The following is a 23,440-nucleotide window of genomic DNA, read 5'->3' as shown; positions in this document are numbered from 1 at the left end:
CTGTATTTGTATATATGTTTTACATACAAGGTTTTAGCAAGTATTAAATTAACTGTTTATTTAAAAAAATGATTCTACTTAATTCTAAGCACATTTTGCTGGGAAGTATTTTATCACTGGTGGTAGTGGAATAAGGCTATTGTCTCAAAAACTTTGATCAAATCTTTTTTGGGGAAACTTCTCTATGATCACTGCGACTAAAAATGTTCCAAGGTGAATTTTGCACATTTGCACTCTTGCAAACACACATGCATTCTTCATCTTAGTGTCTTAGAATATAAGTCCTGGGTTTGAGTCAGTTTGGAGGAATTTATGGTGCTTACCGTCAACAGTTTGGTTCTTAAGGTTAAGTTCTGAATATACATGATTTCCTTAAAATCACTGTATAATATACTTTTCAAAAATATAAAATTTTAGCTCATTTTATTTGCAGAGGTTTGATTCTCTCATTTTCTTCTCTTTCCCAAGAGAATCTTGGATCTCATATGACCTATTTAGGACCACTAAAATGTACTACATTACTCAGAAGGTTTTACTTCACATACTTCTTCTGTTATGCTTATCGGATTTGAAATAGAAAATTAATTTGAATCCTCTTAGCTAAACAAATATACCCACACACACATAAGTTGTCTACTGTGTGTAAAGGATGATACTGACTTATTGCTTAGAAAGACTTATCAATGGGTGAATTCAAAGAACTATTTATAAAATAACTGAAACTTAGAATTATGTTTTTTTCTTTACCCAAATAATATATTTCATTTTATATATGTTTTTTCTTGCTTAAATCAATAACTGTGTGGGCAGAAGAGACATTTTTCCTTTTTTGATATGCTTCTAGTTAAATCCCAAATATTCACTTTGAAAAAGATTTAAATATATGTATGACCAAGATCAGAGTTGTGCACAAATCATTACCTTTTTTTTTTTTCAGCTTCTTTAAATCATTATGCTTTTTGTTTGTAGATCAAAGAATTCTTTGAAATTCTTATTTTCTAGAATCCCAGGATTAGAAGAGACCATAAAGATTATATACTTTAATTCCATAATTTAGATTTTAATTTTCCTCTATAGCATTCCATTTGAGGGGTTGTCCAGTAATAAGAAAAATCTTTTCACTACTTAAATATTGTTTAGTAATTAAAATTAATTCAGGAATATAACTTATCACTTTAAATTGTTAGGTCAGTTTGCTACATACTGTAAAAATTGTATAGTGTTTATCTTGCATTTTAACCCAATGTTGACAATTTCAATTACTAATAATTCTTTGGCCTTATACTACTAAATCAAATGTTTACTCTCATCAAAAATGAACTGTGGGGCTTCCCTGGTGGTGCAGTGGTTAAGAATCCGCCTGCCAATGCAGGGGACACGGGTTCGAGCCCTGGTCCAGGAAGACCCCACATGCCGCGGAGCAACTAAGCCCATGCGCCTAGAGCCCATGCTCTGCAACGAGAAGCCACCGCAATGAGAAGCCCGTGCACTGCAACGAAACGTGGCCCCCGCTCGCCGCAACTAGAGAAAGCCCGTGCGCAGCAGTGAAGACCCAACACAGCCAAAAATAAAATTAATTTATTAATTGATTAAAAAAAATGAACTGTGATCATTAATTAAGAATATTGGGATAAAGCAATTGAACCAAGCACTGGGCATTAGAAGGATGTGGATCTATAACTATAAATAGCCTGGAAATAGCATCATCATTCTTTAATGCAGTTTTCTTATAACGTATATTTTGGCTACTGATTTTATTTATTAATTTTCTTTTATAAATTTATTTATTTTATTTATTTATTTTTGGCTGCATTGGTTCTTTGTTGCTGCGCACGGGCTTTTTCTAGTTGCGGTGAGCAGGGGCTACTCTTCATTGTGGTGCATGGGCTTCTCATCGTGGCGGCTTCTCTTGTTGCGGAGCACGGGCTCTAGGAGTGCGGGCTTCAGTAGTTGTGGCACACGGGCTCAGTAGTTGTGGCTCGAGGGCTCTAGAGCGCAGGCTCACTAGTTGTGGCACACAGGCTTAGTTCCTCCACGGCATGTGGGATCTTCCCGGACCAGGGCTTGAACCCGTGTCCCCTGCACTGGCAGGCGGATTCTTAACCACTGCACCACCAGGGAAGCCCTACTGATTTTAAAAAGTATCTGCCAAGGCTTAAAAGTATTTTTGACCAAAACTGACTTTTATAAAAACTGGAGATAAAAACAATCTTTTTAATAAACTGATTTTTCTAGCTTTCTTCAATGGCCAAATCATAAAGTTCAGCGATATTTAGGATATTTGGTCTAACTGGTGGTGAAATCATGTTGTCATTATATGGGGTCAGTGTATAGGCAGATTCACAATTCTTTATCGATTTGCCATTCAACTAAGGGGAAAAAGTCACCCTCAGATGGTTTTTTTTTTTCTAAATAAAGTCTAGGAGGGCAATTCCCTGTCTACTCCTTTCTGTATTTAATAACTGGCAGTTTGATCCAGTTAGTGAAACTGTCTAGAGCATGGTGGCCAAAATAACTTTTGATCCCAGTCTGGGCTAGTTTGCTTTACCCACAGTCCAGGTAATTCTTAATCAGCTTGGGATGCCATAACAAAATACCATAGACCGGGTGGCTTAAACAACAGAAAATTATTTCTCACAGTTCTGGAGGCTGGGAAGTCCGGCAAGGTGGGTTTCATTCTGAGGTCTCTGATCTTGGCTTGTAGGTGGCTGCCATCTTGCTGTGTGCGTGCATGACCTCTTCTTTGTGTGCTCTCACAGAGAGAGAGAGAGAGAGAGAACAAGCTCTTTGGTGTCTCTTCTTACAAGGGCACTAATCCCAGCATGAGGGCCCCACCCTCATGACCTCATCTAACCCTAATTACCTCCCTAAGGCCCCATCACCCAATACTATTGCATTGGGGGTAGGGCTTCAACACATGAATTCTGGGGGGACTCAAACACTCAGTCCATAACAAGTGTCTATTCTAAACCCACAAGTTGCAACTTGGGCCAGGCCCAGGGAACTCATAAAATAAAGCAGTCAGCAGAGGAACGAGGCAATGGGGTATGAATGGAAGCCCAGGCCAACCAATCTCCTTCTCCTCACTTTCATGATCATTATCTCAAGTGCTTATACCTGGCACAGAGGAGGTGATAAATACATGCTTAAAAATAACACCCAGTATTCCTTGAGGCTTACTCTTTCAGGGCATTATCTACTCCGTGCTGCATGATAAGCCTCCAAAATATTATACTAGAGGTATTATCTTAACCACATATTGTATATAGCACATGTTCAAATAATGGGGACATTTGTAATGAGAATTTTAGTATCAGAATATTGTAGCATGGCATAGGAATCAGACATTTGCCATGTTCCCTACTGGTTCGGGTATTTCTGATAAAAATGCCTTCAAACTGAGGAGTGCCAGGGTCCTGTAGTTATGCCTCATCCCCTGCTCTGCCGTGTAAATATTTTTTTTTAACATCTTTATTGGAGTATAATTGCTTTACAATGTTGTGTTAGTTTCTGTTGTACAACAAAGTGAGTCAGCTATACATATACATATATCCCCATATCCCCTCCCTCTTGAGCCTCCCTCCCACCCTCCCCATCCCACCCCTCTAGGTGGTCACAGAGCACCGAGCTGATCTCCCTGTGCTATGCAGCTGCTTCCCACTAGCCATCCATTTTACATTTGGTAGTGTATATATGTCGATGCTACTCTCTCACTTCGTCCCAGCTTCCCCTTCCCCCATGCCATGTAAATATTTAATCAGATAATCTCTGCTTCAGAACTTGCCTCTGAAGTCTTTCGTTTCAGTAATATTTTAAAATTTCCAATAACATGTTAAAATTCATTCACTTTTCTCAAGCCCCGGGGACAAGTAGTCTGCTTAGAATGTCTACTTTAATCTAGATTCCAGTCACGGTGACCATATGATCCATTACTGCCTTCCAGTGTGGTTTTACCAAACTGAGACAATATGATCACATTTTAATCTATATTTGTAAATGTTTTACTAGTAGTAAATCTTACATTTATGCTTTTGAAATCCTCTGTGTATGCATTCATATACTGAAATGTGTCCAGTATATACTCTCACACATGTGGCACAGATAAGAGCAAAACTCTGGAAACTGTTCACACAAGTGAATACAGATGAGTTTGGAAAGTTCCTTTAGCCTTTTGCTCAGCATAACTACTACTCATTTTTTTTTACTCGTCTCTGTATTTTACATTCAACTTCATCAGTGATTTGTAATATACCATACGATTATCATCTCATTTACCCAGAATTTCCTTTGCTGGTAAGTTCAAGTATCCAAAATATAACAAAAATATTAAGCCCCAAATGTTATCCTCTGATAACCAAAATGGATGACATGAAATTACTTTTACTCTGGAAATAATCTTAACAAGTTTGGTTATCTCATTTCCTAAATTATACTTGAAAGCAGCTGTCAAGGCAAGTCTAGATCAGTCCCCAAAAGTGACAGCCTGAGAGAGAAGATGCAGACAAACTACTAAACTACTAAAACAACAACAACAAAAACCAGTTAGAGCTATTGAGTTTTGGTGCTAGTAGCTATGCGACCCATACTAGCTTGTGAAAGCCTACCAATGTATGTTATGTTCATAATGCTGGCTGAATAATTGATATGAAATTTAGTTATGTTCAGTATGAGTTTTGTAAGGTGTTATAGAACATTTTTCATAAAAAAGCTTAACATACATTTTTTAAATCTTTGTTAAAAGGAGAGAAACATCAGTGGTCTACAGAATCGACCTGCTTCTGTACCAAATGAAATTCTCATCTCGAAAGTCAAGAAAAAAATCTTTCCCAGATGTTTTATTATACCCCCAAATCCTTAACCATTAAAATATTTGTGATTTTGACTGGTAATGAGTGTATTAAAAGTTGAGAATTAGCCATACAGCTGCACCCAGTTTATGCAAACACATCACACAGGTACAGCGACTCTGGTGTATTGGAGAAAATTCAGGACGTGGAATACAATAGCTTTAATTGTCTAATCCTAGTAGACTGCCCTGAGTGAAGTAAATGGTCACCAAATATAATATGCTGATAATTAATTGTAATTAGTATTATAAAATGATAGAAATTACCTCCTATAATTGAAAGAAATATTGGAAGTTCCTAAGGGCAGAGATCAGCAATCAATCATCCCTGAAGAACTAGTGTGAGTGTGAGTGTGTGCTGGTGCACGTTTTGGGAGGATTGGGGTGTTGCAACTCTTGTTCTCTGAAACTGTCAACTTCCCCTTCCCACCACTATGTTGCTCTTAAACCTCCAGCTTCCTGGGGTTTAGCCAACAACACAAGGTTTTTCTAAGAACTGCCTATTAAGGAACTACTCTCTTCTCAGCTAGATAAGCCCTCCAGGGGCTTTCCAAGAGTAATCCTTAGATGACTGAGGCTTCTGGAAAATGAGGAGAAGTCCCTTTCTGTTCTAAGCACGTTCCGTTCTTCTCCTCTTAATTGACAGGAGTAAAAACTGCAATTTTTGCGTTCCTTAGGATTTAACTACAGCTACTGACCCAGATACCAGATCACAAAACAACATCGATCTCAGCGTATAGGAGAAAAGAACAGACTAGTATACAGTACAGAGATCTGAGAGGACACATTCATTTTTTCCCTCATAACTCCTTTAAGTTGATCAGTTGTTGGAAAAAATTGCAGCTAACAATCTTAGAAGATGCACCTTTTAAACTTTTCAACAGTTTTTCTTTACAATACCTACAAAAGTGCTGTTTAATTCTTTTTTTCTTTTAAAAATCAGAGTGGGCTTGGTGCCAAGATTCTACTGCCAAACAAAATTACCACTTTATCAAGCAACTGCCTCAAGATAAAAGCGTGTTATTTCTAAGACAGAACCAAATTTAGTATTCTGCCACTGTACTTGGAACATTTACTTTAAAAGGCTCTCTTTGTGGCCTGGGAAAATAAGCAACACCATTGTACCCACCCAATGGGCAGTGGTGCCACTTCCTGTAGATGGTACGTGGCTGATGTGGCTCCATGGACAGATGTCCTGGGCGCTCATTGGTCCAGCATCTTTCCTGCACATACCCGCCAAATGAAAGGTTGGTTTTTGGTGGCAGCTAATGTATCATAATGCCATAGGGACCACCTTTTTATGACTAGGAACTACATGTCTCAATTTTTAGACTATAGATGAGACAAAATACTCTCCGTGGCTTTCCTATTTTGAAGACTTCAGAAATTTTCTCTTTTGCTGGAATTATCTATAACGTTCAAATAGAGCTACACCCTGTGAGTCCACCAGATTTATGATATTTCAGTGGTTTCCAAAGTTGGTTGCTCATCAGAATGACCTAGGGAATTATTTTAGAAAGATTGCTTCCAGGGCCCCACTGAGATCTACCTTGCAGCCCCTAAGAGTGAGGCCCAGAAATCTATATTTGATAAAGCTCTCCAAGGAATTATGATGATCATAATTTAGCTTCATTTGGGAACCACCATGAAAACCTATCTTCCCTAAATTAATTGTTCCTCCAGCTCCTACACTTTCCTTCTGTGCACAATCATGTTTGTCTTTTTCTCCCCAATAAAATGTTTTCTCAGTTTTACCTATCTTTATATTTTTTCCTGTAAACTATCTTAAGTAGTTTGGTAAGGAAAGTGGTGGTAAAACTATCAGACACACAGATGGTATTCTTTTCAGTATTTTTATAAAGCGGAAACACATTTTAGCAATAACACTGTCAAATTCTGTTTTATGATGGTAAGAAATGAGTCAAATTTACAAAACTCCTGAACATAGGCAATCATTTTACAATCAGGGACAAAATCCAATTTTACTTGTTTCCTGGAAATGAGATAATTTTTTTTTTTTTTATTCATGATCTGCTTACACTATAGGTTAGATCAAATCACTATAGTTCAACGAACATTTATTGAGTCCAATCTTAGGCACATAGGATATAGAGTTAAGTACTAGATTCTACCCTTCTTCAAAAAATTCATAATATAGTAAGGAAGTCAGACACATGTTTAAAAAATAGTGTGAAAAAGGTGAAGCAAGTACAAGGTGCTGAAGGAACACATTTGAGAAGGATCAGCTCTATCGGGGTGGGCAGTGTGATGAAAAGAAAGGTTTCCTAGAGGAGGTGATACCTCAGTTGGGTTTTGAAGGATGTGTTGAAGTTTGCCAGCCTATCAGTGGGGAGCTTGGGGGAGTGGAGGGCACCCACAGGAGATGAAACAGCCTGTGCAAAGGTATGGAAGTGTGATACTGTCCTGTGTGTTTAGGACGCAGTGTTGGGGGTTGCTGCCATGAGAGGTTAGCTCCTGCTAGTGGTGAGGAATGGCAAGAAATGAGGCTCCAAACTAGACTTCTAGCCTTGAATAGACGTTTGACTTGAATGCCATGCTAGAGAGCTTGGACTTCAACCTTTACATGCAGGTTTTGAAGTCAGGGAAAAGTCATGTCATCAGATGAGAATTTTGAAAGGGAAACCTGGCCAACCATGTAGGCTGAATTGGGGTGAGTTTGAGTGGGGATTAGACTAGAGGCAAAGAGCCCAGTAAAGAGCTACTGTCCTAAGAAAGTGGCCACAGAAATGGCACGAGAGGGCAACTTGTAAGACATTCCGAGAGCAGAATGTTCAGTGTACTTAGTGGCTCACTGAATATAGGGGAGAAGAACTGAGGGTGTAATGTCACACCAACTTTCTGGTTTGGGAGACTAGGTAGACAGTGAGACCACCAACCTAGACAGAAAAACCAGCCTTGAGGTAAACAGATAACGAGTTCACTCTTAGACATGTTTGTTAAACATTTTTGTAGAATATTTATCAATAAGTTTGATAACACCTAGACATAAAGCAACAAGTTAAGTTATAAACATTATGTGGTTTTACAGTGAACTAACCCATTAGTTAACACATCACCAACTAGCCAGTTATGTAACTATATTTTGTTCTGAACCCAATCAAATAGGAACATTTTTGTCTCTGTTCTAAACTAAATGTTCCTTTTAGTGTAGCTTTGAAGCCATATATTTTTTTTTCCCTGCTAGAAGAGATAGATTTTTTAAAAATCTGGCCCCAAATTTACATATAAAATATTACACGCATGGTCACAACTGCATGTCCTGTTTTCAATGGAATGCCAAAAGCCATGTGATCCAAAATAGCAGGTGATTTAAAAAATAACTCTAAATTTCCTTGGCACAGATTTGTAAGTCACTTCAGGCTGTAAGTTTTAACTTCCTGTTTAGGTTTTACAAACACCATTATTAATTACAAAATTAGTTGACTTACCCCAAAGATGTTCCGTACTCTGAAGGAGAGAGATGAACCACGGGCTGTTTGGGTATCTGGAGATGAATTTAGCATTAAAGAGTGGGTTAACAGCAGAGAACACGATCACTAAAAGAAGACTGTCTCCCCCTCCCCTTGTTGGAAGGGGGCTCTTCTAGGTCCTACTCACCTGTGGTCTGCTGTCTGCAGGCCTGGGTTCTGTCCTAGGCTATAGTCTCTTGCTGCTGTAGGCTTCTGTTCAAAATTCTCTCCCTACTCCAGTCCTCAGTGTTGCAACCTGCACATACTATGTTCATTCTGGATATTTTTACCTTCCATCTCTGTCAAATACTCATTAAATATTTCTCCTATTTTAAAAAAATCACTATTGAAGTGTATTTTTTAAAGATATCTGATCTCCAAGTAGAAACACTTTTGGCCAATGGCAACAATTCTATTATGGGCCCAAAGCACCTTTCATATCAGTATCTTTCATTTATGTTCTTAAAAAGTGTCATTAGACACTGGAAACTGTGCCCAGGAAGAGGCTCCAGGGAATCAAGTTGAACTCAGTGGTAGATGTTGTTTGTACCCTGCTCAGATACCTCATCCTCCGGCTCTGTGTTGAATTGTGAGCTGTATTTATATGTGGAACAGGCACTTACGTTGATGAAACTTTAAAACACATTTAGTATTTCTGGTGATTGTACTTTATTAAGGAATATTCCTATTATTGACTACTTTTTATACTTCCATCTTCTCCATCCTTTAGTGTTCTTACAATCATAGACAAATGACAAAATCTATAGCAAAAACAGCCATAGTAATTCTAAAAGTAACAACAGCAGTTATTTATTGGGCACTATCTCTGTGCCAAGCATTTTCCATGGATTATCTCATTGAAGAGTAAGTACACAGATAGAAATTTTCTCCTTTCCATGGACAAGAAAACAAATTTAGAGAACTTATGTAACTTGCCTAAGGTAACAGTGGGTGGTTGAGTAGGGATGCCCTTCTGTGGAGTCTGACACAGAATTCCCATTCCTGTACATGTCTCAAAGTTGCTTAAAAAGTAATGTGGGGTTGGTGGAGGAGGGCATTTGTTCAGACACTGAACAAGACACATGGTGGTGGTAGGGTTATTCTGTTCACACACACAGAAAATGATGCAATCTGTTAACTAGTAAATGTTTTCTCTCTTTCAAAGAACATGAGAACAATTCTTTCAGATCTAAAGAAGTGGTTCTCCAAGTGTGGTCTGGGGACTCCTGAGGATCTGAGACCCTTTCGAAGGGTCTGTGAGGTTAAAGTTATTTTTATAACAATACTGTGAGGTAAAAACTGTTTTCATAATAATACTAGGATGCTCATTTTCTCACAATTGTGTTCATGGTGAAATTTCCCAGTGACTGCATGACATGGGATATGACAACAGATTGAATGCAGAAGCAGATATAAGAATGTAGCTGTCTTCTGTTAAGTCTAACATTAAAGAGATTAAAGATAGCAAAACAATGTCACTCTTCTAAATTTTTTTTAATTGGAATTTTTCATAAAAATATTTTATTGATGTTAATATAGAATAGTTTTAATATTTTTAAAAATGAATTAAACAAAAATTTAAAATTTTCTCAGTTTTAATTTCTAACATAGTAAGTATTGACAGACATAACCCATATAAACAAAGCTTTTGGAGGTCCTCAATAAACTTCAGGGAATTCCCTGGCAGTCCATTGGTTAGGACTCCACGTTTCCACTGCCGGGGGCCCAGGTTTGATCCCTGATTGGGGAACTAAGATCCCACATGACGCGCGGCGCAGCGAAAAAAAGTTCAAATTTAGTTCTGAGACAAAGAGTTTGAAAATCTCTGATCTGCGATCAGATACAGAATACCTAATTATGAAATCAATTATAGCATGGCTTCCTCTTTCAGAATTGTTTGACGAGGCATGTCATAAGTGGAGATGAACTTGGATGATTTAGTGCTGCAGCTCTGAGAGTTTAGCTAAGGTTAACGACCATATCACTAAGTCATGAAACCTTGCTCCCTCATACATTTCCACTCATACAGGAGACCCGAATGATGTATCCAGTAGTGAAATGTGCTGTCAGCAAGGCTATGAGAAACAGAAGTTTTCTTACAGTCGAAGAGGATGAATAACAAACTACCACAAAGCCTGTTGCCTCAAAAGTATAGACCAACGTGACTTTTCAACTAAGACAACACACATTTTGAGTTTCATCAACTACTTCCACACAAGAAACACTGTCATTACTGCTACAAGACCATGCCCTTTCTCCACCTTCAAAAATTTGGAGATCTATTGTTAAAGGTGTGCCTATTTAAGAGGCAGACAGAGGGATTTGCACATCTTATCTTTCTGTGAATCAAGTTCTCATGTATTTTTTTCATGTCCACTCCTTTCTTCCTCTTCTGACCCCCATGACTCCTCCCCAGAAGTCTTTGGTCTTTATTCTTTTTTTAAAAAGCACAACAAATAACATGAAAGACAGAGAACAAAGGAGACACTTCAGTACTGAGAGAACCACTTGTTGTAATCATTACACCATAAAGTAATTCAAACCTTCAACTCAAGATGGGTTTTCAATTGGTGTTCATGCTTGCATTGCAATGAGCTGGGAGAGCTATTCAAACTCTAGTAACATCTGACAATAACTGCACTATATGAGATTTATTCTTTAGTCATCAGAAATACAACAGCCCAGCAGTATCCAAGTAAGTGAAAAGACCTCTAAGACATATACATAGTACTATATAAAATAGATTAATTAATAAGGACCTACTGTATAGCACAGGGCACTCTGCTCAATACTCTGTAATGGTCTATATGGGAAAAGAATCTTAAAAAGAATGGATATATGTGTATGTATAACTGATTCACTTTGCTGTACAGCAGAAACTAACACAACATTGTAAATCAACTATACTCCAATAAAAATTAAAAAAAAGAAGAACTAATGTACTCGTGGGGTTGGGGGAGGGAATTAAGGCAGAGGGCCCTGTGCTGGCCAGCAAAGTGACCCCTTGTGTGAGCAGTGGTGTGGTCACACCCTGAATACTGTGCTCGCGTGTGTATGCATGCAGAGCTCAGGAGAGGCAGGAAAGGCATGCGCACCATGAGGAAGAACACCGCGGGTAAAATGGACCTGTGTTGAAAGTTCTCCAGAGAGATAAATCGTTTGAGCAGAGGACCTGATCCGGCATCTCATCTATAAGACAATTCCCCACCCAAGGACATCAAGAATCTCACCACAGCAAGGTTCCAGCATCCAATTTAAAAATAATGCTGTTGTAGCTTCTCCTATTAAGAATTTATACCACATGGGTCATTCAATGAAGGGAAAAAAGCATATTAAAAATGCAGTATTAAGCTTAAAATTATTTACAATCTGAAACACATTTTTATTACAATATGCCCGCAAAGTAACATACGATCAAAATGTAATCTATAAAAATCACATTACATACTCAGATACCAGCTTCTGAAAGTTAGTTCTCAAGATACAAATCCTAGGTAACTAAGGGAAAGACGATTTTAGAAATAGAAATGTGCTTCTGTTTGAGGAATACTTCTATTTGAGATTGGACTACCTTTTGAGACACTGTAACAATCCAGTTATAGGCATCAAGTCATCCAATTTTACTAAAATTGGCTAATCTAGACTTTGTGTCCAAGTATCTGTGCATGCAAGTGTGTGAGTACTGTAAACTATTACCTAAAATCATACAATTCTTCAACTTCCACAGAGAATTCTTACAGAACTATTATAAGAATTTAACTGCATATTTTAAAAGAAAGTTCATCCTTTTCTTTTTTGGAATATGGAATTTCAGTGTATTTGGCAGTAGCCACGGAGTCCCAAGTTCAATGACAGCTGATTAAAATTGTTCTTTTTATCCTTGTCTTTACTTTATTGGAAAATAATCAAAACTATGTTGGCACAGACCGCATTTCTCATCCTAAATGTTTTAACATTTGCAATATTTTGTATATGATATGTGTGTCATCTGAAACAGACTTTTTCCCCTAAGAAATAATCAAAAGAGAAAGATTATGTTTGCATTTTCTTTGTTCAAGGTGTTTATTGCATCTCAGAGGGCATACATGCACTGGGTTTTTAAACTGAAATACAAAGAAAAGCCATTTTGAAATTGGTTTTAGGTAATTTTTTCCCATTACAGTGTATGTTATCCCCACAGTAAATTCAGATACAACCACTTTTAAATGGTACCATACGTCTATTGAATAATTTGAAAAAAAGGCAAACACCTTTCCAACCCAGTATGCTTTAACGAAGAGCTGCCAAGCCACTAGCAACACTGATCAACAGTGATCTCATTTATGCATCGAAATCTTAAGCCAAGCCATCAGCACAGACAATATGACAACAACTTAAAAATTAAAGAATACAATATGTACAGTAAAGGATACAATTCTCTGATTTAGTTTAAATTCTAATCACAATGGTACAACAAAACCTACTTTGAGCTCAATTGAGGGATGGAAGAACACTACTCTACAGAACACATAAAGAAATACTAAATTAACAGATGTACGTAAAACCCACAAGAAAATAAAAATATTTGCAGTAATCTTTAAATTACAGTTATACCTTGGGGTGCCTTTATAATCACTTGAATAGCACATTTCTAATTGCATTTTCACGGACATGACGGAAATGGACCCTTCACTTTTCAGTGTCTTGAGTCAAAACTGAACAAATAGGTCAATTTAGATGCAAAACCTGTCGAATATAATTAAAATATATATTTTAATATAGCAGTGATTGAATATGGAATTCTTCCCATATGATTTTCATTTTTGATAAGGTAGATTCGAGGAGAAATATTTGTTATGGACATTAACCTTTATATTTTTTTAAAATAAAAGTTCTTAACATATACAGTGCCACAAAAATAAACATTTCCCACAACAGCTGAAGTTCCTGTGATTGGAAAAGTGTACTCCACACCAAAAAAAGTTCTGTATATTTAAGAGTGTTTTCTTTACTATCTGATATCATCACACTATGTTTGTAACGTACATACAGAAGAAAAGAGAATTTATGGGGAGAGTTTAGGTTTGTCCAAAAGTTATATATACATTGAAACCTTCAGAAACACAGACACGTCTTTCCAAATGGCTCACCACACAACAGCTGCATCATCCATCCACGGGTGAGGTCCAGAAAAGCACTAAAGGCATTAGAAACATCCATTCGTTGTTTACATCGTACAACACACAAAGAACCCATATACACTACAATTTTGAGAGCAGGGATAACAGCTAAGGTAGTACACATTCCTAATGTTCACTTTCACAGCTGTGCTACACATTTTGGAAGAGAAGTTATGTATAAGCATTGGGATTGGTACTGGTGGCTCCCTTTGAAACTCTGAGCATCAGTCTTATTTGAAGTGTCCAAACTCATTATTTTTTTTCCTATTCAGTCACAAAAATTGCAGCTGTAAAGATAAAAAGCACTCGAATTAGAAAACAATACTACGTACTCCTCAAACATTTTACCTTCCTTGCAATTTTACTTCGCCGTTACAATGAAAATCTTTACACCAAAGGTTTTTGTATTACCAAAGTCACATTTATATACTTTTCACAATTCTTTAAAACAAGCTTAAAATTTCATCCAGGAAAAAAAAAAAAAACTTTCAATGTACAGCTCCATTTTTAGATAAGAAAATTCTACCGGCAAGATTTTGAAATTTGGATACTTAGAAACCTTAGCAAGACATTCAGTACCAATTAAGAACAGCTAACCTTAAAAAAAGGGCAGTGAACAAAAGGGGGAAGGGCAGGGACTCCCGTTTTTTTTTTTTTGTCCTTTTCAGTTACAGTTTTCAAGGAGCCGCTAAACAGTTGCACAAGTGACAGAACAGAATAGAGGGGAGACATCCCTGGCGATTCAAACCTTTCACTTATTCCACCCCCCACTAGTCACCCTGGCTATCTCCCACGCTTCATCATCTCTGCCAGGAAAACTTTCCTGGGGTCTTCAGGCTTAGCCATGGGGGTAACTCTTCTTCATAACATAGTCTGTATCTGTCCCTCTTTGGACTGTGAATCTCTGAGGGCAGGGACTGTCTAAAGCATCTCCGTTTCAGGTCCTTATCAGAGTTCCTGCATAGACTGACAGCAACGTTACTGAATAAAAGGCAGATAAAAGGCTGCCTCCTGCAGTGTCCTTGGTCATTCCTGAAACCTCAGCTGCTAAGAAATAAGTGCTCATTGTCTTACTTAGGCCTACATGATGTCTACCTCAGCCCAATCCAAACCAAAGTGGGACAGAAAAGTTGGGCACAAGGAGAATTACTTGGCTGAGATGCCAAGGCCTTAAAATGATAAATTATTTATTAATTTTGTATGAAGAAAAAACTCATAAGGCAGGAATCCACAAAAATCTTAGTAGGCATTTGAGAAAGTTCAAAAAAATATAGGTAGTAGATATACGATAAAAATAACAGTGGACGGGGGTCCAAAACCTTCGACACTCTTAACTGCTCTTCCAGTGTGACCTTGGGTAAATCACTTAATGCCAAGGAACAGTTTCTTTAGCTGTGAAATGGAGGCAGAAGTATCTGACTAGTTTATCTCGCAGGGTCTGATCTTCTACAGAGATGGTCAAAGAGTTAATGACTGGCAAGTACGAAAAATACCATGTAAATGAAAAGCATCATTACTGCTGTTCATCCACATGCAGCAAGTATTTGTTGAGAACCTACCCACTGTGTTAGGTGCGGGGGTTAGTAGTAAACCCTCTTCCTTCATCAGTTTTCTTCTGTAAGTCCACTATTAGTCATAATGTAATTTCATAAATTACATTAGAAATTTAATACTAGAATGTTAGAAATTTAAAATTTTGCTTGAATGCAGAAATACAAGGATAATAATCTAAGCTTTATTTGATGAGGCCACATAAGAATAAGCAAAATAAAATTACAATTATTGTAGCCAAATATATTCTTAGACAATTTCTAAATGAAGTATTATACATGTTACCTTTCTATAAATTCCAGTCATCATGGAATGAAGTGGTAATTTTCTAATTTATGTAGTAGCTTGGGCAACTTTTTGCTTTATCAGTATAATCTTTGTGCTTTCCAGTGTAAGGACAATTTGGAGGTTTCTCTCCCTCTTAGTTTTATAAATTAAGATTAAAAAAATCATTGATAAAGATAGCTTTCAGTATTGATTTAAAAAGCATAAACATTCAAATTATTATTATTATATACATGTATTAAAAACACAGAAGTACAAATATTATACCTAATAAAACAGCTCAGCATAGCATAGGTCATTATTACAAGCCCACAGGAAAAGCTCAATATTAGATACCTTAAATTGTTTACAAGAAATCCTTGATGTTAAGATCCGCTAATGGGTCCTTTGCTGGAGGTTTCTTGGGACTCTGAGTGGCAGGTGTAGGGCTTGGAGAAAGCTAAGGGGGGAAAAGCCAGCCCAAGATAGTGGAAACAGAAAGCAAACAGAGAGATAGATAAGCATTAGGCCGAGCACATACCACAGAAAACAAACATGCAGAAGATTAGATGGCTAAAAGTTTATAAAATCTACTTTGTTCTACTTAGTCACAGTGTTGTTTTAGATTTTGGATTTATAAACACACTTCAAAGGATATTGGCTTTCTTGAAATTCTTTGACATCAAATCTAGCCAAAGTAAAATTTGAGGACTCTGGTAGAACAATATGGATATTAGTTAGGGAAGATGTGAAAAACTAGTCACATTAAAGCTATTATGAATATACAGTAAAAAAAAAAAAAAACCCAAACAATTTCTCTATTCAAAGCATTTTACTTTATTAGTACCACTAAACTAATAAAGGAATATAAATGACTTCTCTTAGAGTGAGAGTGTGAAGGAAAAATGGGAAGAAAACAGCTTGCAGAAAGTTACTTAAGAAATTATTTAAAAATATCAGCTAAATATACTAGGATTTCATGTAAAGTATTTTAAGTGAAAACCTGTCAAGTTTTGGGGCACTGTTAGTTTCAGATGAGCAAATAGTCTCCTAGTTATGAATGTCGCTAATTCCAATCTTGCCTATCCAGCTTGTAGAGAGGACTAATTATTACAGACTATAGAGAAGAATCATACTAAACCTGCAGCAAAAGCAACAAAAAATTTTCTTACCTTGTTTCTGTTTAGTGAATACCTAAATTATTTCATTGTGTGACAGACATAAGTTCTAGGAACAGGCTTTTGCAGGAATGTTAGGGTCCAAGGCCTTGAAAAAGGTCATGGAATTTACACAGAGCAATAACTGACATGTATCCTTCGAGTCTAATTAATTTCCTAGGCTTATAACATGATGGAAACCTCAGAGACCTGGGATTGTAGGGCACGGATGTATGTTTTCATTGGTTCCATAAACAAAGTTCCAGAAGTAAGAAGTTTCAGATTTGTTCCTATGTCCATGAACTATTGACTGACTGTAGTATCTATCAGTCAAATTTCCAGTTTTAAAACTGGGATCGTATTTCATAGAAAGACAGAGGTAAGGGTCAAAGTTGTTTGGAAAATAAGAAACTCAAGGACTGGTCTATAATTAATAATTAGGTGATATGACAACACTGTGATACTAGCCAACTGAGCAACAGTGGAATAGTCCACATATCAGTAATGAAAAACTGTTTTGTTTTCTAAAGCTACCAACTCATGTTTATTTTCTTATCTAGTATATCATCAGCTATGCTTCTTCTCTGATATAGGAAATACAATCTAAAAATTGTGTAAGTATGGCATACCATTTCCTAAATTACCATAAATTCAATTAAATGATGAAAACACTGTGCTTTCATCATATCATCTATTTTTCATTTTCATTCTTTGAATTAAGTAAACAAACTGATGCTCTGTAACACTGGTATCACACAGAAAAACTACCTTAAATAATAAAATTATATTAATTTATTTCTAAAGCTTTCTGCACACCAAATACAATGACTTTTAAAAATCTCAACAACATCCTTCCAAGTTCATAAAAATAGGAACATCTTTCCTTTTTTTCAAAACGGTGGTAGGTAGTCATGGATATAGTTAACCATCAAGGAGACATTCACAATAAATGAGATCCTTCTTAGAATTTAAATATATCTAGATTAAATTTAAAACCAACTATTACACCTAAAAGCTTCCTCACTACCACCCCACTCCCCCCAAACAACTTTAGGCAGCGTTCATTAGTATGAGAGCAGAACAGAAGATTTCTCATGAAGCCAGTGCTTTGGCTATGGCCTTGAAGGCTAGAGTCTCTTACATTGTAAAGTCATCTCTCTGGACACCCACCATTCTCTCTCCTGGTCATTATGGCTTTTGAGGGTTAAAGTAAAGAAGCTGAAAGCAAATTTTGGGAACAGGTAGAAAACGAATTTAGAAATGATTCAAGGAAGCAAAGGGGATTAGAGTACACTCAGAAAGTTCACAGTAGGATTCCTTGGCTGAAACAATATAAATACCCGTGTGGTAAATTAAAAACATTATAGAAGTGAAACTATTTACTGATGTCCTTAAAATATATTTGAGCTATGTGTTTTCGTTTGCTCAGCATGGTGCTAGTAGTTACAATGTTCTGTCTCCATCTAAATCAATTTCTCACAGTGACCTCTTTGGTTCTACATATACCTTCACTTTGGCCAGGCAATTTATAAGAGGAAGAAAGAAAGGGTGATTCATCAATATGAACATCACTATTAGCAGCAAAACAGTTCAACCAAGTGCATATATTTTAGCATCTTCATAAATGAAGGTAGCACATTGTGCAGTAAGAAATTTGGCCTCATCTAAAGAGAGGTTTGCCCTTTGTCCTGGACCCTGGTAGGTAACCTCTCAACCCTTGGAAACGTCCTGAGCGATAGGAATGTCTTTATTATTCAGGGCAGGTGTCTGGAACCACACCTGATAATTTATGCTAACAAGATGACTCAGGGTGGGGGGCTAGCTGTGCCAGAAAGACCAGCCATGTGATTACAGAGTTAAGTCTCTGGGCCACAGGATATGAGCCTGACCTTCAGGGAGGGAGGAGGGCTGGAGACTGAATTATTTCCCATGTGGTTGAACTCAATCAGTCATTCCTATCCAATGAAACCTCAATAAAAACCCTGCAGGTTGAAGCTCAGGTAAGCTTCCTGGGTTGGCAGTACGGCTTGCGTATCCTCACACATTGATGCCAGGTGGGTAATGAATGCATCCCTGAGGACAAAGAAGCCTCATGTGTGGGCCCCTCCCAGACTCTGCCCTACGCATCTCTTCTTTTGGCTGGATCTGATTTGCATCTTTTTACTACACTAAAACTGTCATCATAAAGTTAGCGCTCCCCTGGGTTCTATGAGTCATTCCGGAAAACTGTCTAATCTGAGGATGGTCCTGGGAACCCTCAAATTTGTAGGCTGGTGGTTGGAAGTGAGGGTGGCCCTTGGAACCTGAAGGGTCTGATGTGAGGGCAGCCTTGTGGGAACTGCTCCCTCAGGTTTTGCAGTTTGGCAAAGTCACTGCAGTTTGTGTTACTGGTCTCGGGCAAACGTGGCAATCTGGAGGACTGTGTCCCTACCTTTCCGTCTGGCTAACTCTGGGAACACATAATAAGAGTATGGAACAGAGCTGCTCATTTTCCCCGGACTAAATGTCTGGATACTTTAAACACCTGGTAGTTCTCAGGAACCCTTCTGAATTAAGTAGGAGAGGAATGGAGGGACCTTAGGACAGTTAGTTATTTCCATCATTTTCCTCCAAATGTCACACTCTTGCTCATCTCTCTTGCATGTTCCCTTTACTTCTGAAGCAACAGGTATGAAGACTGTATCAGGTAAACACATCTTTAAACAGTTTGTCCCATGACAGTTTTACATGTATAAAGTGATGTCATTCTTTGGCGGGACATTTAAAAACTGACCTGTGTGCCAGGTACAGCTGCGGCTCCAAAGGGTGGCCTCCTCATGGGCTGTGCAAACATGACAGGCTGCTGAGGCATCACGGGCATGCCTGTCCCAGCAGGAGGCTGGAAAGCAGAGCGGTTCATAGCATGAGTGGAATCTACTCTGGCAACACCCTGACCTTTACGTCTTTAATACGTTCCTGAAAATTTTTCTTTCCTTTTTTTTTTTTTTTAAACATCTTTATTGGAGTATAATTGCTTTACAATGCTCTGTTAGTTTCTGCTGTATAACAACGTGAATCAGCTATACGTATACATATATCCCCATATCCCCTGAGGAATCCAGGTCTGTGAGAAAGCATAATTTGTAATTTTGAACGATGGGTGCTGTGAGGCTGGCAGATGGCAGAGAATCACTGAGGTGCAGTAGGGGCCTGGCTGGCCACATGGCATCCTCACCCCACCCAGGCTTGTTTGTTGTTGTTTATCCATCTTCTGGAAGCACAGTTCTTGAAGAGATGAAAACTTGTTTCTTTATGGAAAATGGCTCTAAAATTTGCTACTGATAAACATGGTAAGTGAAAAGTCCTAGTATAGTGATTAAAAGTGGATTTTGATGATTGAGCTAAAAATATGTTCGGTAAATAGTACTCCAAAAATGACATTAACAGTGTACTATAAAAATTATTTTGATGGCAGAATTTAAGTGCCTTATAAGTGACTCAATCATGCCCTTTGTAGACTACTTAATGTCTAAAGCAGATGACTTAACTTTTTAAATTTTACTTTACTGCATTTTGGGGAGAATTATATTCTATAGTTAATCTGGGATTTGGTGAAGGCCGTACAAGTATTAATTACAATTTTTAGCACCGGTCATCACTCACCATTCCAAATCCTGCTCCAGGTTGTCCGACAGATGGGGCCCCAGCAACAGGAGGAACTGAACTAGTTGGAGGTACAGCTCCTTGCTATAAAAACAAAACAACACACACACACACACACACACAAACAACAACAAAAAGAACCAATATAATTTGGTTTTAAAATGACAGAATACAATTTTAAAATGCATGCCCTTAAGTATGTGTAAAGATGTAAAGAAATCTCAAATTTCAGTTTTAAATAAAAAAAAAAAAGGCACTAGCACCACGCCAATGATATGAAGAAGGTTACTAACTTGATGTTCACTGTTGTGGTGCTATTTGGGTTCACTTATTCAGGCTCAGCTTACACTCAAGCACTGGGCTTCCTCTCTATCTCCTTATACCACCCTCACTGTAAACAAATTTTTCTAAGCTTGTCTTTTCCTATCATTATATCCTCCAATAGGCACTGAATTAGAAATTTAAAGAATGCTTTCATTTACATTTTTAATGCTTGGTTTCCATTTTTCCCCCCATTTTTATATTATTCTTTTCTGTGTTATATTTGCTTCTCTCTGACTTTTGACTGTTGTACATTTGCACAAAGACCAAAATTAATTCTAAGTTTTAGGAAGCATTTAGAGGACTGAACATAATATCATACATATATCCCATTCCAGGCACAGGTTTGATAGTTTTCAGTCACACACCAAAACCCCTAATATTTCCCTTATGCATAAAATTAACCCTGCTGCAATCTCTTAAATTTAAGTTAACCATTAGAGCAAAATCCTAATTGAAAAAGAAAATAGTATAGTGATATCAGCAAAAATGGTGGAATAAGGAACTCTAAGAGTCCCCCTAGGCATAAAAGCAATGGAAAAACAGGCAAAAATGGTCAAAATCAACTTTTTTGGAACTCTGGAAACTAACTAAAAGTTTGCAGCAGCCTAGAAAGTACTTAATCAAAAAAAAAAAAAAATCAGCTGAATCTTGGTAAGAACATTGAGCTTTGGGGCATTTTAACTTACCCTAGAGTTCCAGCCACTGTTCTCCAGTTCAGCTGTAGCTTTGAAAATAACAGCACACAGTCCCAGTAATAGTACCACGAGGAGCAGAATATATTTTAATTATTTGCTTTGTCTTGTCTCGTGTATAGGTGGCTCCCTGGAAACATTGGCTCAAAAGGCTTGTCTTTATCTTGCCAAACTGGGAACCCATCTAGTGCTAAAGTTGTCACCGGAAGACATTTGCGGAAAATACTTAAAGGCAAATTTTTCAGTTGTTGCTGTATCAGGCAATGGATATCAGTCAGCAAAAAAAGCAGACTAAACAAAAAGCTCAGAAGGGAAGGCTGGAGAATGAGATGCTTTGAGGATTAAGGGTTTGCAAAACCCAGACCTTCTCCTGGGAATTTAGATAGCCATGCACATGCCCAGGGCTGTGCGTATGCTCAGGAAAGATGTGAGATGCCTCTGGGTTGACTTTTTTTTTTTTTTTAATTTTATTTATTTATTTTTGGCTGTGTTAGGTCCCTGTTTCTGTGTGAGGGCCTTCTCTAGTTGCAGCAAGCGGGGGCCACTCCTCATCGCGGTGCACAGGCCTCTCACTGTCGCGGCCTCTCCTGTTGAGGAGCACGGGCTCCAAACGTGCAGGCTCAGTAGTTGTGGCTCACGGACCCAGTTGCTCCGCGGCATGTGGAATCCTCCCAGACCAGGGCTCGAACCCGTGGTCCCCTGCTTTGGCAGGCAGACTCTCAACCACTGCGCCACCAGGGAAGCCCTCTGGGTTGACTTTGAGGCTTTAAGAAAGCAGCAGTGATCGCTAAGGCAGAGTTGCAAACTGCCTGGTTGAGTCTGAAGTCATGCCTAATACACACTCAGAGCCCCTCTGCAAAGACTGGGAGATATTTTTGGTTCCAGGAGTTTAAGTAGTATCTGTCTAATCATTAGCTGACCACTTAGCTAAAAGGACAAAACAAACAAACAAACAATAACCCCCTCCCCCCAACCAAGGTAGCAAAACAACAAAAAAAGTAGCAACAAAAACCTTGGGGAGGGGGTAGAACATGATTTCCAAAGCTGCCATATTATAATATTCAAAGTGACCAGGTTTCAACAAAAAATTATGAGGCATGCAAAGAAACAAGAACATATAGCCCATATGCAGGAGAAAGATCTCAAATCAATAACCTAAACTTCCACCATAAGGAGCTAGAAAAAAGAAGAACCAATTCCAAAGTGAGCAGAGAAAGGAAATAATAATGATTAGATCAGAGAAAAGTGAAATAGAGAATGGGAAAACAAAAGAAGAAATAGAAGAAACCAAAAGTTGGTTCTCTGAAGAGATCAATAAAATTAACCAACTCTCAGGTAGACAAACCAAGAAAGAGAGAGAAACTTACATGACCAAAATCAGGAAAGGAAGTGGAGATATTACTACCAACCTTGCAGAAATAAAAAATTATGAGGAAATATTATCAGAAATTACATGCTAAAACATTAGATAATCTAGATGAAATGGTCAAATTCCTCGAAAGACACAAACTACGAAAACTGACTCAAGAAGAAATAGAAAAATCTATATAGCTGTATAGCAAGTAAAGAGACTGAGTCAGTAATCAAAAACCTTCTATCACAGAAAAGCCCAAAACCAGATGGCTTCACTGGTCAATTCTATTACATTTATAAAGGAGAACTAATTTCAATCCTTCTCAAGCTCTCAAAAAAAAAAAAAAAAATAGAAGGGGAACATTTTCTAATTATTCTTTGATTCCAGTATTACTGTGATACCAAAGCCAGACAAGGACATCACAAGAAAAGAAAACTACAGACCAAATCCTTTACAAACATTGATACAAAAATTCTCAACAAAATACTAGCATACCACATCCAGCAGCATATTAAAAGAATTACACACCAAAACCAAGTGAGATTTATCCCAGGAATGCAAGGTAGGCTCAATCAATGTAATATGTCATATTAATAGAATATAAGAAAAAAAGATCATCTCAGTAGATGCAGAAAAAGCATTTGACGAAATCCAACATCCTTTCATGAACAAAACAACACTAAATAAACTAAGAACAGAAGGGTAATTCCTTAACCTGATAACGGGCATCTGCAAATAACTCATGGTTAACATTGTACTTAATGTTGAATGACTGAAAGCTTTCTCCCTAAGAACAAGACAAAGATGTACTGGAAAGTGTAGTCAGGGCAATTAGGTAAGAAAAAGAAAGAAACAGCATCCAGAAAGAAAGGAAGAAATAAAACTATCTCTATTTGTAGATGATATGAGCTTATATATAGACAATCCTAAAGAATCCACACACAAAAAAACTATCAGAGTCAATAAACAAGTTCAGCAAAG

At 37.6% G+C, this 23,440-nt stretch overlaps 1 protein-coding gene across 10 annotated transcripts in view; it reads right to left on the bottom strand.

The window, feature by feature from the left end:
* Positions 1-12,348: 12,348 nt before the first annotated feature.
* Positions 12,349-23,440, bottom strand: part of SNAP91 (synaptosome associated protein 91) — a 171,432-nt gene continuing 160,340 nt past the window's right edge. For all 10 annotated transcript variants that reach the window (XM_082474181.1, XM_082474184.1, XM_082474185.1 and 7 more), the window contains 4 exons: positions 20,090-20,173; positions 19,221-19,325; positions 15,648-15,750; positions 12,349-13,762 (listed from right to left, as the gene is read on the bottom strand). In XM_082474181.1, coding sequence (XP_082330307.1) covers positions 15,658-15,750; positions 19,221-19,325; positions 20,090-20,173 — 282 coding nt within the window. In that variant the 3' untranslated portion in view covers positions 12,349-13,762; positions 15,648-15,657. The remainder of the gene's footprint in view (positions 13,763-15,647; positions 15,751-19,220; positions 19,326-20,089; positions 20,174-23,440) is intronic.

The sequence above is a fragment of the Balaenoptera physalus genome (genome assembly GCF_965194825.1).
Source record: "Balaenoptera physalus genome assembly, chromosome: 9".
In the NCBI taxonomy this organism is placed as follows: domain Eukaryota; kingdom Metazoa; phylum Chordata; class Mammalia; order Artiodactyla; family Balaenopteridae; genus Balaenoptera; species Balaenoptera physalus.
Note: the sequence above shows the minus strand (reverse complement) of the source record. Positions and strands in the feature narration are given on the sequence as shown.